The sequence below is a fragment of the Phyllostomus hastatus genome, unplaced genomic scaffold (genome assembly GCF_019186645.2).
Source record: "Phyllostomus hastatus isolate PE091 unplaced genomic scaffold, TTU_PhHast_1.1 phas_scaffold_78, whole genome shotgun sequence".
In the NCBI taxonomy this organism is placed as follows: domain Eukaryota; kingdom Metazoa; phylum Chordata; class Mammalia; order Chiroptera; family Phyllostomidae; genus Phyllostomus; species Phyllostomus hastatus.
In genome coordinates, this window is record NW_025334041.1 from 60,535,207 (window position 1) to 60,552,262 (window position 17,056).

The 17,056-nt window shown below is 37.7% G+C and overlaps 1 protein-coding gene across 3 annotated transcripts in view; it reads left to right on the forward strand.

Moving 5' to 3' along the window:
* The window catches only part of IL1RL1 (interleukin 1 receptor like 1), a 38,110-nt gene that overhangs the window by 18,400 nt on the left and 2,654 nt on the right, over positions 1-17,056 (forward strand). Inside the window, exons 7-11 of one of the 3 annotated variants that reach the window (XM_045828710.1) lie at positions 198-339; positions 423-568; positions 3,466-3,612; positions 12,523-12,690; positions 15,112-15,291. In XM_045828710.1, coding sequence (XP_045684666.1) covers positions 198-339; positions 423-568; positions 3,466-3,612; positions 12,523-12,690; positions 15,112-15,291 — 783 coding nt within the window. Of the gene's footprint in view, positions 1-197; positions 340-422; positions 569-3,465; positions 3,613-12,522; positions 12,691-15,111; positions 16,543-17,056 lie in introns of those variants that run through there. The other 2 variants (XM_045828709.1, XM_045828711.1) reach the window with 2 other exon arrangements.

Sequence of the window (17,056 nt, forward strand, 5' to 3'; positions counted from 1 at the left end):
TTGAGTGAAATAAAGATAATAGAAGAGAGGAGGAGGCAAAAAAAGGGGGCATACAAAGGTGAAGGTGCTAAAAATGGGGACGGGAAACAATAATCAATTCCTGGCACACACTAAGTGATCAACAATTATTTTGCATTAAATTAAATACTATTTGCAGAATTTAATTTTACTGGTGAATTTCTTTACTTCTCTTCTAGGAAAAACAGCAAACATTATTTGCTCTGCTTGCTTTGGGAAAGGCTCTCAGCTCATGTCTGCCGTCCAGTGGCAGGTTAATGGAAGCATAATTGGGAACTCTGGTGAAGCAAGAATTCAAGAGGAGCAAGAGCAAAATCAAAGGTATTCTCACACTGAAGTTAAAACACCTCCCACACAATTGCAACTGCTGAGTAAGCACTGAAAGTAACCAGTTGCCTTCTTAGTTCTAGCAATGAGCTGACTTGTCGAAGCACCATTTTAAGAATAGCTGATGTAAGAGAAGAGGATTTGTTGCTGAAGTATGACTGCCTGGCCAGGAATTTTTATGGCTTGAGAAGGCACACCATAATACTAAGGAGGAAAAAGCCAAGTAAGGAGTGTTTCTGAGACTTTGGTCACCTGAGTTTCTTGTGTGAGTTATAAGCTGAAATCATTTTCTTAGAGAATGAGATGTTGCCTTATGGTTCCAGGAGGATACATCAAAACAGAGGAAGTGGGCCAACAAATAAAATGTGCTTCTCCTCTTGAGAACACTGGGCTTCTGCAGTAACGTCTCCTCAGACTGTTTCTGTTTGTCTGTTTGCCTCACTATTGCTTTACTTCTTTCTTCTACTTCTCCCCTCTCCTGCCCTCCTCCTCTTCCTTCCTCTTCTTCCTCCTCCTCCCCTTGTGCCCCCCTCCCAATCCTCCTGCTGGTTCCTCTTTAATACCCATCTGCTTCCTTGGTCTTCCTTTTGCTTTCTCATTTCATTAGACCTCTCTGTCTCATTGTATGTTAAAGAAAACACACCAACAGCAAACTATGGACATGTTCTTTTGTTACCTTTTGTAACACATTATTAACACGTCCCCTTTTATAATGTATTTTTTTGTCATAAAAAAACAAATATTTTGTTAGTGAAGCTGGTAAAGTGAATGGAAAAATGAAATGTTTAATTTCTGCCCATTCCAGTAAGAAAATCTGATTCCTAATGCACTGCCTACATTTCCATTTTAGAAATGTTCTCTGGTTACCTGTGTATTGGAACTGTTTTCATGTTAAATGTAGTCAGTGATTTTGTTCATTCTAGTTTATTTACATTTGGTATCTTTCACCTGTTTTTCTTCAAATCAACATGGTTATAGTGTTTCAACAACTGGTAAATTAAACAAAATTTTTTGCTACTGTGATCAGACTGTCACAATGAATTCCTTTATTTCTAATCATAGAATAAAAGAAATCACAGCATTGTCTTCAATTTTAAAAACAAAAACTTAAAAAGCCTATCTCTCCACATTACTAAATATTATTCAATACATATTTGATACTCATAATAATATTATACATTTATTTATTATTTCCTATGTACCAGGACCTAATTATTTTTCATTGAATTTCTTATTTTTTTAAATCAATACTCCATGAGAAAGAGACTATTACTATCATCTAATTTTAAAGAAGAGGAATTTGGGGCAAAGAAGGGTTGAATAAGTTGCCAAATATTAGAGTTATAAAGGCAAGATTAAAAAACAGGCAGTGTTTTCCTATTTATAAGCACTTCCAGAAAGTATTTAGTGTTCAGTCATCATGTAAAAAATTATTTATACATGTATAAAGTCATTAACATTTATGAAGATATTGAACTTGAACTTCCTTCAATGTCTTGGATTAACTTCTTTCCTTCATTTGAAAATAACCAGCCACATCCATGGTTACTTCACAACAATCTCCACAAGAAGTATAGATTTCTAGGATTCATCCAGATAGGAGTTTTTGAAAAAGTGCCCTGAGGAGGAATCCTGTTGAAATGATGTTCTTAGGGAGTATTTAGCATTTAAACTGATGACAGTTCAGACAGTAAGCTCTCTGTCAATCTGCCTCACTCCCCCCGCCCCCAACCCCAGCCCACCTTCCAGCTTTGAATCACTTCATTTTGGTCATTCTTGATCTCATAGTGCTGCATACTCAGGAAGCTGAAGATCAATTGGAGAAATTTTTAACATGGGCCAGTCCTTTTTTATCTCAAACCTGGGAGCCCATGCTTTGAGATTTGAGATGAAAATCAAAAGACAACAATATAACCAATTCTCATTTGAGATTCTTCTTATGTGCATCATTAAGTGGGACTATTTGTAAAATGTGATAGCAATTCTAAAGAATCAAGTAAACTTAAAACAGCCAAAAAAGTATTAATGAGCTCAGTTCTTATGTTCAGTTTGTATTGCAATACATACCTGTTACAAGTTCTTGAAGATGGGAAGTTAATAATACAAGTTGTTGCATATGTGAAGGAACAAGCACAGGATAAACTTCAGTGATGGCTAAAGAATGTTCACCATAGAGAAGGAAGGGGTATGTGTGGGACTGGAATCTTGCAATTTGACTTCTCTGTCAGATAGCTTTAGAGGCTTAAATGGCTCCTGTTTCTTCTCCACTTCCCCAGGTCACCAACTCCAGATTCAACAAGTTCCCAGGACTTGTTAATTCTTTCTCCTTAGTACCCCCAATATTGGGCTTATCCATTCCTTCTTCATTATTAGATGAGTTTGTGACCTTTTCAGCTCTCACTCCAAGCACTCCCGCCCATTCTACTCCAAGTCCCTTTCCACAGAAACAAACCTTCCACTGCCATCAGATTAATTTTACTTTAAAACCTAGTTCATTGTTAACACCTCACTCAACAGTCTTCAATAGCTTTCATGACCTTCAGAATAAAGGCTAAATACCTTAGCTGGAGCCTCAGTTCTGGCCAAAACCTAGCCCTGACCTACTTTTGTTACTGATTCTTCCATTCATTCCCCAAATTGGATCACTCCAGTTACTCAGAAAACACACCGCCATCGTTGCCCTTGGGTTCACAGCATTTTCTCTTGCCAGAAGTAATCCATTTTCTTTTTTCCAGCAATGTGAATCTTACCTGTTCTTCAAGACCTCCTTCTGCAGGAAGCCCTCATTGCCCGGTCTAGCACAGAGTGAGCATTCATTCTAAAAACCTCTGACAGTCAAAATCATGCCTTTATTTCCTATCTCAGTTAGGTTTACATGTGTCTCTGTGTCTTGTACACTCCAAGAATTTCCTACAATACCTCGCCTGGTGCCTTACACATAATATGGGCTCAATAACTGTTCATTGACTGATTCTTAGAGCAGCATGACAGTTCCAAGTCAGCATCTGTTAATGAATCCCTTGTACCCCCAGTAGAAGCCAGCATCCATATATTTGTTTATTTTACTTTGTTTTCATAATAACGATGATCATTTTCTGTCCTCCCTCTATCTTTGAATAGTTGATCGTCAAAGCACCTACTACATACTTGCAGGATTTGGCATATTGTTAATGCTAATCAATATCATGATGATAATGCTGAAAGTGTTCTGGATTGAGGTTGTTCTGCTCTGGAGGGACATAGCTAGACCTTACAAAACTAGAAATGGTAAGTAGCAAGTTTCAAGTTCTTTAAAAGAAAAGGTCCTATAATGGCTGTTGGTCACTTGTTGCAATCTCGTAATAGCTGTGCTACAAAATCCAGCTTCCCTTTTGCTTACCAGCATATAATTAGTAAATCTTTGAGTTCACTCAGAGGCTGTTCTTTGTCCTGCCTTGTCACTTCTTGTGGCTCTAAGATGCATCTCAACAATTCAAACTTCCTCCCTAATAGGATTGCTTCTAACTGAAGCCCAGTGACAGACTGCCCCAAACCCAGAAAGGTTTACACATTTTGGAAAATGTATATTGGTAAACAGTGTGGAATTCAAAACATTAACTCTATTGTTCCGAATTTCCAAACGTGAAGAGGTTAAGTCCATTGTAATACAGGAACCATGATCCATAGAGTCTCACCTATGCACATGAAAGAAGACAGTTCTGCCTGCTAAATGGGAACACTGTTCTTTCATTTGGTGACAGATAGAGTTTAGATATTCCATATGGTCCAATCCACTAAAGCGAATTATTGGATTTGTTGTAAATTTAGATCCCTTAAAATTTTCCACTATTTTGCCAGTATTAGCCTTTAACATTTTGATTTCCCTAGGAGAAGCATGGGGAAAACAAAAGATAAAATTGAGATTGTTCTCAACACAGAATACCTTATCCATGACTTGTTCATTTTACATTCTTTTAAAAAAATTTTTTTTATTGATGTTCGAATATAATTGTCTCCATTTTCCCACTACTAATTCCTGCTTCATACCCATCCCCACCTCCTGCCCTCAATCCTACCACCCTTTGGCTTTGTCTATGGGTCCTTTATACATATCCATTTATGACTCTTTCCCATCTTCCCCATGTTATTTCCTTCTCCTCTCCCCTCTGGTTACTGTCAGTTTGTTGTTAATTTCAATGTCTCTGGTTATATTTTGCTTGCTTGTTTGTTTTCTTATTTAGGTTATTTTGTTATTTAGGTTCTCACTTATAGGTGAGATCATATGGTATTTGTCTTTCACTGCCTAGCTTACTACACTTAGCATAATGCTCTCCAGTTCCATCCATGTTTTCACAAAAGGTAGGAGCTTCTTTCTTTCTGCTATGTAGTATTCCTTTGTGTAAATGTACCATAGTTTATTGATCCACTCATTTACTAATGGGTACCTAGGCTGCTTTCAGCACTTGGCTATTGTAAATTGTGCTGATATGAACATTGGGGTACATAGGTTCTTTTGAATTAGTGTTTCAGGGTTCTTAGGGTATAATCCCACCAGTAGAATTGCTGGGTCAAAAGGCAATTCCACTTTTAGTTTTCTGAGGAAATCCATACTGTTTTCCACAGTGGCTACACCAGTTTACATTCCCACCCACAGTGCACTAGGGTTTCCTTTTCTCCACAACCTCCCCAGCATTTCTTGTTTGTTGATTTGTTTACCATGGCCTTGCTAATTGGCTGATTGGTGTGTAGTGGTTTCTCATTGTGGTTTTAATTTGCATCTCTCTGATGGCTAGTGATGAAGAGCATCGTTTCATATGTCTCTGGGCCCTATGTATGTCCTTGGAGACATGTCTGTTCAGGTCCTTTGTCCATTTTTTCATTGGATTGTTTGTGTTCCTGGAGTGGAGTTGTGTGCGTTTGTTATATATTGTGGAGATCAAGCCCTTGTTTGAGGTGCCATTGGCAAATATATTTTCCCATACACTTGGTTCCTTTTTTGTTTTGCTAATGTTTTCTTTAGCCATCCAGAAGCTTTTTATTTTGATGAAGTCCCATTTGTTTATTCTTTCCTTTATGTCCTGTGCTCTAGTGGACATACTAGTGAAAATATTGCTTCATGGAACATCTGAGATTTTCCTGCTTATGTTCTCCTCTAGAACTTTTAAGGTATCACTACTTATATTTAAGTCTTTTGTCCATCTTGAGTTTATTTTTGTGTATGGTGTAAGTTCATGGTCGAGTTTCAATTTTTTCAATGTACCTGCACAGGTCTCCCAAGAGCATTTGTTGAAGTGGCTATTTTTATTCCATTTTATGTTTTTATCTCCTTGTCTAATGTTAATTGACCATAAAGACATGGCTTTATTTCTGGCCTCTGTATTCTGTTCCATTGATCTATGTGTCTGTTCTTATGCCCATACCAGAGTGTTTTGATTACTGTGACCTTGTAATATAGTTTGATGTCAGGTATGGTGATCCCTTCTACTTTGTTCTTCTTTCTCAAAATTGCTGCAGCTATTTGGAGTCATTTAGGTTCCATACACATTTTTGAAATGTTTGTTCTATATCTGTGAAATATGCCATTGGTATTTTAATAGGGATTGCATTGAATCTATAAATTGCTTTGGGTAGTATGGACATTTTGATAATACTTATTCTTCCAATCAATAAACATGGTACATGCTTCCATTTTTTTGTGTATTCCTTAATTTCTTTCTTCAGTGTTGTATAGTTTTCTACACAACCTAACTAAGGAGGTAAAATACCTCCTAAGTTAGGTTTATTTCTAGGTACTTTATTTTTCATGTTACTATAGCAAATGGAATTCTTTTCCAGATTTTTGTTTCTGATATTTCATTGTTGTACAAAAATGCCTTCAATTTCTGAATATTGACTTTGTATCCCTGTTTTACCAAATTCACTTATTACATCTAGTAGTTTTTTTTGGTGGAGTCTATAGGTTTTCTATGTACACTATCATGTCATCTTCAGACAATGACAGTTATGCTTCCTCTTTTCTAATTTGGATACCTTTTATTTCTTCTTGTCTGTTTGCTGTGGCTAGGACTTTCCATACTATGTTGAATAGAAGTGGTGAAAGTGGACAACCTTGTCTTGTTCCTGATCTTAGTGGGAAAGATTTTAGTTTTTGCCTATTGAGTATGATATTGGCTGCAGGTTTCTAATATATGGCCTCTATTATGTTGAGGAATGCTTCCTCTATTCCCACTTTGCTAAGTGTTTTTATCATAAATGGGTACTATATCTTATCAAATGCTTTTTTTGCATCTATTCATATGATCATGTGATTTTTGTCTTCCCTTTTGTTTATGTGATGTATTTATTTTATTGATTCATGAATATTGTACCATCCTTGCATCCCTGGGATGAATGCCACTTGGTCATTGCATATAATCTTTTTAATATATTGCTGGATGTGATTTGCCAATATTTTGTTGATGATTTTAGCATCTATGTTCATCAGTGATACTGGCCTGTAGTTTTCTTTCTTTTTTATGTCTTTACTTGGTTTTGGGATTAGGATGATGCTGGCTTCATAAAAAGAGTTTGGGAGTCTTCCATCTTCTTGGGAAGTAGCCTGTGAAGGATAGGGGTTAGCTCTTCCTCAAATGGAAGGAAGGAAATTCCACAAAGTAGAATTGTCCTGTAAAACTGTCTGGTCCAGAGCTTTTATTTGTTGGGAGTTTTTGGATTACTGCTTCAATTTTGTTAGCTGTTATTGGTCTGTTCAGGCTTTCTGCTTGTTCTTCAGTCAGTTTTGGAAGATTATATTTTTCTAGAAATTTGTCCATTTCGCCTAGGCTTTCAAATTTCTTGGCATATAGTTTTTCATAGTAATTTCTTACAATCCTTTGTATTTCTGTGGCATCAGTTGTAGTCTCTCTTCTTTTGTTTCTGATTGTGTTTATTTGGGTCCTCTCTCTTTTTCTCTTGATGAGTTTGCTTAAGTTTTGTTGATTTTGTTTATCTTTTCAAAGAACAAGCTCCTGGATTTATTGATCCTTAGAATTGTTCCTTTAGTCTCTATATCATTTAATTTTGCTCTGATCATGGTTTTTCCTTCTACTTGCTCTGGGCTGTCTTTGTTGTTCCTCCAGTTCTTGTAGATTTAGGTATAGGTTGTTTATTTGAAATGTTTCTATCTTTATTAGGTAGGCCTGTATTGCTGTGAACTTCCATCTCAGGATTTCCTTTGCTGTGTCCCATAAGTTTTGGACTGTTGTGAGTTCATTGTCATTTATTTCCAGAAATTTTTGATTTCTTTCGTAATCTCATTCTTAACCCATTCATTCTTTAATAGCATGCTCTTCAATCTCCATGAGTCTGAGTGTTTTTCAGTTTTTTCCTTTGGGTTGGTTTCTAGTTTCAGTAACTTGCAGTAAAAAAAAAAAATCCATGATATGATTTCAATGTTCTTGAATTTTTTGAGGCTTGTTTTGTTTCCTATCATGTGGTCTATCTTTGAAAATGTTCCATGTGCATTTGAAAATAATGTGCATTTTTTTTTCATTGGGATGAAAGATTCTATATGTATAATAGTTAAGTCTATTTGATCTAGGGCATTGTTCAGTTCTGCAATATCCTTCTTGATATTTTGTTTGGAAGATCTACCCATTTTTGACAGTGGGGTGTTAAAATCCCCTAGTATAAGTGTGTTGCTGTCTATATCTTTCTTGAAGTTCTCTAAAATGTTTCTTATCTATTTGGGTTCTCTTATGTTGGGTACATGGATGTGTATATTGTTTATGTCTTCTTGATGGTTTCTTCCCTTGAGTATTAAGCAGTGTCCTTCTGTGTCTCTTTTTATGGCCTTTGTTTTGAAGTCTATTTTGTCAGATATAAGTATGTCTACCTCAGCTTTTTTTCCTGTCCATTTACATAGAATATTTTTTCCAGCCCTTCACCTTCAGTCTGTGTAGGTCTTTTGTTTTGAGGTGGATCTCTTGTAGGCAGCATGTGTAAGGGTCATGTTTCATCCATTTAGCTACCCTATGTCTTTTGACTAGAACATTTAATCCATTTATATTTAAGGTTATTATTGATAAGTACTTATTGCCATTTTACTCCCTTTGTACCTTTGTTCCTTTCTCTCTCACTGTTTCTCTTCCTCTTCTTAAAGCAGTCCCTTTAGCATATCTTGCAGTGCTGTGTTGGTGGAGATATATTCTTCTAGCTTTCTTTTGTCTGGGAAGCTCCTTATTTTGCCTTCCATTTTAATTGAGAGACTTGCTGGATAGAGTAGTCTTGTTTGCAAGCCTTTGTTTTTCATTAATTGGAATATTCCTTGTCAATCTCTTCTGTCCTGTAGCATTTCCATTGAGAAGTCAGCTACTAGTCTTATCAGAGCTCCCTTGTATGTTATTTCCTGTTTCTCCCTTGCTGTCTTTAAGATTCTTTCTTTGTCTTTAAATTTTGCCATTTTAATTATGCTGTGTCTTGCAGTGGGCCTCTTTGGGTTCCCCTTGATTGGGGCCCTCTCTGCTTCCTGAACCTGTGTGGCTTTTTCTCTCATCAAATTAGGGAAATTTTTCATCATTACTTTTTCAAACAGGTTTTCTATCACTTGCTCCTCTTCTCCTCCTTCTGGTATCCCTATTGTATGGATATTATTCCATTTCATGTTGTCCTGCATTACCCTTAACCCTTTTTCATTCTTTTTCAATCTTTTTCGTTTTCTTGCTGTTTAGGGGAGTTTTTTCTACTTTGTCCTCCATCTCACTGATTTGATTCTCTGCTTCATCAAGCCTGCTTTTGATTCTTTCTATTGTGTTCTTTAATTCAGGAATTGTAGTCTTCATTTCTTCTGTGCCCTTGTTGATTTTTTCTATGTTTTTTTTTATGCTGATGTAGTTTGCAGTAAGTTCCTCACAATTTCCTCATAGTTTTTGGTAATTCTCTCTGAGTTCATTGAGCTTCCTTATGACCATTGTTTTGAACTCAATATCTGATAGCTGACTTGCCTGTATTTCATTTAGCATTCTTTCTGGGGAGTCTTCCTTTCCTTTTGATTGAGAGTTGTTTCTTTGTCTTCCCATTGTTTCTGGTTTTCTGTATGTAATTAGGTTTTGATTGTTGTTAAGTTGTTCTTTCATGGGTCTTTCCCTGCTGCTGGTTGACTGAGGGTCACTTCGCCCACCATGTCTTGTGTGCTATTGTCAGGTGCTGCCTGAACAAAACCACAGAGCCCAAGAAACAAATCCACACTCACAAGAATATCTCCCCCCAATCCCACTATCAATAGCAAATGAACCAGTAGTAATGACGTTGTAATGAGATTAAGACTTTCTCTATAAGAAAAGAGAGTGGATATGAGATGACCTACTGAAAGAGAAATGATTTTGAGAAGGTAGAGGGAGGAGCACTAATAAGAGTTGGGGGTTGGAGCAATGGAATGAGAGTATGTAAAGTATATCTCATGAATAAAGAAAGGGAATGAAGAGTGTAGAATGCAGTATGAGAAGGGAAGCATGTGTAGTATGAAGTTTAAACATAAATTAAAATGGTATAAAATAAAATAAAGTGGGACAGAAAGAAAAAGGAGGGAAAATATTAAATAATTAATAAAAATATAGCAGCCAAACTGGAGAGAAAGATCCAGTGGAGTACTATTAACAACAAGTGACCTAAAGTTAATGTAAGTGGTATGGGAATAAGAGGGGAAAAAAGAAAAAAAGAAAATTCTAAGAGATGTTTAGAGGAATGGAAAGTGATTTTATAATGACAGAGGGAAAGGAAATACTAAGAGGAACAAAAAGCAGAATAAGTGAGGGAAAAATTAAAGTTTGGGATGTAAAGGAAAGGAAGGGAAAAAAGAGAATAAAGAGAAATAAAAGGGCAGGATGTAAGAGAAATAGAAGAAAGAAAAAAGTAAAGAGAGAAAAAACAGGCTAAGATGGCATTATTAAAATTTGGGCCCCCTCCCAAAAAATATGGCCCTGGCTAGAGTAGCTCAGTGGATTGAGCTCGGGCTGCAAACCAAAGTGTCGCAGGTTCTATTCCCAGTCAGGGTACATGTCTGGGTTGCAGGCCATGACCCTCAGCAACTGCACATTGATGTTTCTCTCTCTCTCTCTTTCTTCTTCCTTCCCTCTCTAAAAAATAAATAAATAAAATCTTAAAAAAAACTAAAAAAAAGTACTAGGAGAGGGGTCCAGTATAACTTGTTATTTGAAACACAGAATTAGTGAAGCTCTAGAGATAACCTTGAAAAAACAATGCAACAACTACTATGCTACCCACAACCAGCTAGCAAAGTTTGTTAAAAGTGTAGAGAGAAAATGTGTATTTTAGGAGCTGGGCAAAAGAATGTGAAATGACCCTTGGCAAGAGAATTCGTTTTGAGTGTCTAGATAGGGGAGAAATAGTAAGAGTGTGAAATGGAAATAAGTTGTAGCTAGAAAGAAAACCAAATTTGAAATGAAAATATTGCAAGGAAAGAGGAAGGTAAAATGGGCTAAGAGCAGGCAGGGGCAAAATATGTGAATTGAAATATAGTATAGTATAAAATCTAGTAACATTATATATAAACTCACTGGACAAGAAATGAATGTTATAATATGTAGGAAAGAAAACATCACAAATCATGAAGAAAAACATAGTGGTTTTTGTCTTGGTAGCCTCTTGTATTTACCTCTTGTATCTGCCTCAGGTGATGTCAGCTGTTCACCCTGTCTGACCTTAGGCAGCCTGTTCCATACTTCCAATGATCTGCTATCACTGGCTGTCTCCTTCAATTGTTAATCTGGTCACTCTGTATTCAGCAGTCAGATTTAAGCTCCATGCTGGATCCCCTCCATAGTGGGTCTATTGTTTCCCCTCAGGCTGTTGCTGCTCAGAGAGGAGTGGTCTGCCTAAGCAGGATGGTTGCTGCTTATGGGGGTGGGCTCAGTACTCGTGGCTACTTTCTCAGTTCTCTCCCCAAAGCCTCCATCCCGTCTCTCCTCTAGCCTCTCTAGTCCACTCTGTCCCACCTTTGCTAGTGATCTACTGTCTCTGGCTGTCTCCTTCGGTTGTTCATCTGGTCACTAAGACTCAGCAGTCAGGCTTAAGCAACAAAGGGCCAGGGCAGAGACCCTCCTGAGGTTGGGGCTATTATTTCCCCTCAGGCTACTGCCACTCAGAGGGAAGTGATCTGCCTGAGCACAAAAGCTGCTGCCACCTGGGGGATGATTCTTCCTCGGGATTCCCACAGCTACTCTCTCAGTTCTTTCCCCAAGGCTTTATACTCCCCACCCCCTTGCCCCCACCTTGTCTCTCCTCAGGCGTCTCCAACCCACTCTGTCCCCACATTTGCTGGTGCCCCCAGGTAAGTGGCTGCAAATGAAGATTTGTGTGTTGGCCCTTTAAATGTCCCTTGTGTCTTCAACTGTCTATCTTTGTCAGAGAGCAACCCTGCCACTTTTTACAACTGGTTGTTATATGTGTACTTTTTGGGCTCTGGTGGTCTAGGCTGGGAATCTGAGCTAGGGTTTAGACCCCAAACTTTTCTAGGGTATCCAACTGGCTGCTTTATCCCACCAGTGCTGCCACCTGTGGGTATCCAGCCAGCCCTCTCGAGTCTCCACTGCACTCCCTATCAGATGGGTTGTGCCGAAGCTGGTTCTGTATGTCCGAAGTTACATACTTCTCTCTGGCTATTGCTCAGTTGTTTCTTCTGAGTGGTTTCTCCACAATTGAGTTGTAATTCCAGATTGGTCCTGGGAGATCAGTGTGACTTCTATTCATTCTTCTACCATCTTTCTTCTCCTTATTTTACTTCTTTTCATAATAATAATCATCACTTTTTTGTCCTCCCTTTATCTTTTGAATAGTTGATCATCAAAGCACTTACTACATACTTGCAGGATTTGGTATATTGTTAGTGCTAGGCAATATCATGATGACATTGTGAACAACACTTGTTAATACAGTCTGATTAAATGTAACAATATGGTTTGAACTAACCTGTACAGGTTCTTCCCTGTTCTGTACCATTCAGTCTGGGGCAATAAAAGGGACAACTTTGGGATTAAGATCAATTTTCTGATGATATTTTGTGGTCATAGACTATTATCATCATCTCTAGATTCTAGAATATTTGGAGTGCTGGAATATCATCACTACTAACCATAAAACTTGGTGATAAATAATAATTTTTATAGAACCAAGGAATAAAGTTGTACTTGCTCTCATTTTCAGATGGGAAGATCTATGATGCTTATGTTATCTATCCATGGAACCACAAAGATAGTCCAGAAGCAACCAGTTCTGTTGACTACTTTGTTCACCAGATTCTGCCTGATGTTCTTGAAAATAAATGTGGCTATAACTTATGCATTCATGGGAGAGATTTGCTACCTGGAGAAGGTAACACTATCAACATACATCAGGAACAGAAATTCACTTCATCAGAAGGCTAAGCAATGGGTGATCTTATCCCTGCATTGGATAATGACTTAGAATCATTTTTCTAGGCTTTAAGACCAGAGATTTTAAATATTTCTCCAGAAAAATGAGATACTTAATCCTTGCTTCTCCTGTCCCTTTGTTGCCTCTTCACAGTAGTGTCAGTGATGTGAAGACAGGATAAGGCATCCTTAGCATGTGAATTTAGCAGGGCACTGCCCCTACTTTATTTCCCATGTCCACTAGTAGGATTACTCAATATTTCTTAATTCTCTATAGAAGATTTGAGTATACAACCAAAGAATTCTGTTCTAACATCCAGAGGCAATTCTAAAATGTTTATAGTGTTATATGACTTTCCTTATGTTGGTGAAACATTTGCAAATTTATATTCTCACAAGAACAACTAAAACTGTGTCTCCTGTTTCTTAATATTGCCAGCTGATTTTATGTACTTTTACAAGTTGTGTCACAATTCTAGCACTTCAGTAGTCGTTCTTATCTTCCCTCTATATTTATGACACATGCCTATGAGCTCTCCTTATCTTTCTCAAATTCCTCAGACACCAGGAAGCATTTGGAATGTGAATTAGGGAGGGACATTAGGAACATAAGTCCAATAAAGTTAATGTTTAGTAAACCGTGGGTTTAAACTGGCATTCCTACTGAAAGGAAGGATTCACATGCCTATGGATTAAAAGGAACACACAACAGGTGAATTTGGTTTATACTGGAATATTCAAGCAATGTTAATAACCTACTAATGGCTTGGGAGACTCATAAAATGTATAATTCAGGAAACCGTAATCTAAGTAATTGAGGGTCTCTTCTTTTCCAGCTATCCCCACTGGCTACCATGAGAGCAGAGAGTCAGGAGTCATGGCACTCAAATGCTCTTTTCATATTACACATCTGCTCAAGAAGTTGCAGAGACTCTAGCTATTAGTGATGTCACACTATTTCTAGTTATACCTCTTCCCAGTCAAACAAGAATGCTAGCTCACTGAGGCTCAAGCTTATGCTGCCTTTTTGGTGTTGTTTTTCATGTGGAAAGGTTTTTCACTTCACCCTCCTCAAGTATGTCCTCTGATTACCTCAATTGAAGTAAAATAAAATCCAACAAAACAACACCAGACTTTACTTTTCCCGTAGGAAAAAGTTTTTGTCTGACTGATGCAGTATATTTCTTCCCATGCTAGTTACCTTCTATCTGTTCCTTCAAATCTACTCTGTAACCCCTTTTACACAGTGGCCCTGGGTGGCTGGTCGTTATGGAATCTATCCTCCCTTGCCCTCTGCTCCATGTTGGTTTTGGCCAAAGGGAGGCACTGTCAGGAGTTCTGGAGAGGAGCGGGCACATCCTTTGCCCCTTCTGGGTGAAGTTGCCAGGGTAGTTGCACTTCTCTCTCCTGGATCAGGGTTTCTGTCAGTTGGCTTTCCTCAGTCCTTTACACTCCTTGGATTTCATAACTACTTCCTCCCTTGCACAGTGGAGGGTATAATGTCTCCCTGATATTACCAGTTGTGGGATTCTGTACCATCTCTTATTGATTTCCCTGAGCTCTGCCCACATCATGAAAACTTTCGTAAATTTCTCATTTCATTAAACTCTTTCATCAGTCCTTTAGAATGTGCCAAGTTTTTGTTAGCATCCTGACTGACCCAAGGGGGCTTTATTGGGCTCTATTTAACATTTACTTCCTTATTTCAGCCTAAATAAATAGGCCATCTTTTAGCCACCACTCTCTAAGGATAACTGGAGTTGTTTTGTTCATGGTTGGGTTTCCTTAATCAAGCTATCACCTCCTGGCAGTGATATCTGGGCATTTTACATGTTTTTCTGAGTCTGCTCAGAAGTTAGTTAAAATCACTATGGAGCTGATGCTTTATAAACACTGACTTGCCAAAGGGATTCATCTCCCTTAAGATTTTTCTTGTCCGGATTAAAGCAGCTTCTAAAACAGAATGGGGGGAAATGAAGAGGATCTAGGACTTCCTAGAGACATTAGTTAGTTGAGAAGAACAAGGGTTCCTCCATTTGCAGTCTTTAATATGAGAGTGAAAATTCTGAACACTTTGAAAACTTGTAAACTAATCTTTAAAAAAATAATATGTAACTAATGAGCCTGAATTTAACTGGAAGTATCTTGCTTTAGTTAGGACTGACATGCCTGGGAAAGAACAGGGCCTTGGCTCTTATCTCACAGTGAAAGGGGTAAGATATAACATTTCTCCTTTTCCAAAGAAGTGAATTGATAGTGTCAAGATCTTACACCAGATTATAACAATCACAATTTTTAAAAGTTTCAATACATTTATGATCAAAGCATTAGACTTAAAAATGCAACAACAGGAAATCTTCTCCATGTCTTTGATTACTAGATATGGCTACTGCGGTGGAAACCAACATCCGAAAAAGTCGGCGGTACATTTTTATCCTGACGCCTCAGATTGTATATGGCAAGGAGTTTACCTATGAGCAGGAGATCGCCTTGCACCGTGCCCTCATCCAGGACGACTCCAAGGCGATTCTGATTGAAATGGAGGCTCTGAGTGAGCCAGGTAGACTGCAGCTTGCTGGGCTTCCAGATTCCCTCCAGCACCTGGTAAAAGTGCAGGGTACCATCAAGTGGAGGGAAGACCATGTGGCCAACAAGCGGTCCCTGAACTCCAGATTCTGGAAGCATGTGAGGTACCACATGCCTGTACCAAACAGACTTCCAAGAAAGACCTGCATTCTGGCTTCTTCAAATGCACAGGAGCAGTAGGGCCTATGTGGGTGTGTTGATGCACCAGACTTTGTAACTGGGGCTTCTCCTACTTGGATTATACCACTGTGCTAGACAGTGAGAGTTGGGCCTTGAGAAGTAGGAAGGGCAAGAGAATTTTTATCTTGAAACTTTACTTCCATTTTCCTGATTCTGTATGATTACAAAATGCTTCCAAATTTTTACCCTCAATCCCCTTCTCTCTATCCAACCTTTCCTCCCCTTTCTCCTTTGCTGGTCTTTCTCCACTGTGGTCTGTGATCTTTTCACTGTGATCTTTTTCTCTTTTTCTTTCTTTCTGATTGCCCTCTCCTTATTCCTTATCAATATTCTACATTTTAGATATCAAATTCAAAATTTTAGAGTTCAACTTTTATGTTAGCTGGAAGAACACTCAGATTCCTTTGACCAGAACACTGGTAGTAAATCTTGTTTCACATGCCAGAATTTATCATATTTTATTTGATCAGGGCTTAGTTTTATCATCTCAATATTGCCTATTTTGTTGGAGTACCTTACTCAATCACCATTATAATCTAGTTTGCTTCAGTTCTAAAATTTATTTCATATATTGTTATTTTTATTAGAAATCTTTTTCTCACTATAAAAATTACAGAATAGAAGGTATAAAACAAGAAAATAGCAAAAATAATTCATGGATCTATAATCCTAAGATTATGTATTTGCTTTTAAAAAATAATTCATATTTAAACATACCATTTATATACTGAGATTACATAGTGTGTAGTTTTTATATTTTTTATACCTAACATCATGATAAAAGCATTTGACATGTCATTTAGATTTTAACATTTTAAAATATTTGTACTGTTCTATCTTGTGCTTGTGCTACAGTGGCCTTGTAATGATAGCTATCATTATAATAATCTGCAATGACCATATCAATATATCTTATATCTTTCAATTAAAAAAACTTTTAATTTCAGAAACTTCATTTGTTGCCATATTTCTGTGAAATTAGTAGGACATTTTGACAGAACTGTTTTGATAAACTAAAGCTAATTTGTACAGTCTAGGCTGTTCCTGTCAGAACATCCCTGGAGTTCACTCACCCGCCCTCAGGGGCCACAGAGCTCATCAGTGGACCCAGAGCTAAGGCAGAGTGTCCCCTCAGCAGGGAGTCCTGTCAGAGTACAGATTCTGCAAGTCGATGGAGGCTCTACCCTCAGTTAAGCTGCTTAATAAATTGTATGATTTTGTATTTAACTGGCCCCCAACCCCCCCTCCCTGCAAAATACTATACTGCAGACCCTTGACAGGAAGTGTAATCTTGAAGTCACTGCATTCAATACCATGCAAGATCTTGTCTGGAAAGAAACCTTATTTCTCAAAAGTTGCCTAAAGGAATTATAATTACCCATCTCTCTAGATATCCTATAATCTAAATCTACACTTCTTGGATTAGGATTGCTGGGTAAAGTGAAAGTTCAATTCAGAGAATGAAATTTCATATGAAATTGATCTGAAATTCAAATTTTCCTGGGCATCCTGTATCTTTATTTGCTAAATCTTCTTACCCTTCTCTGGTAGATTATCAT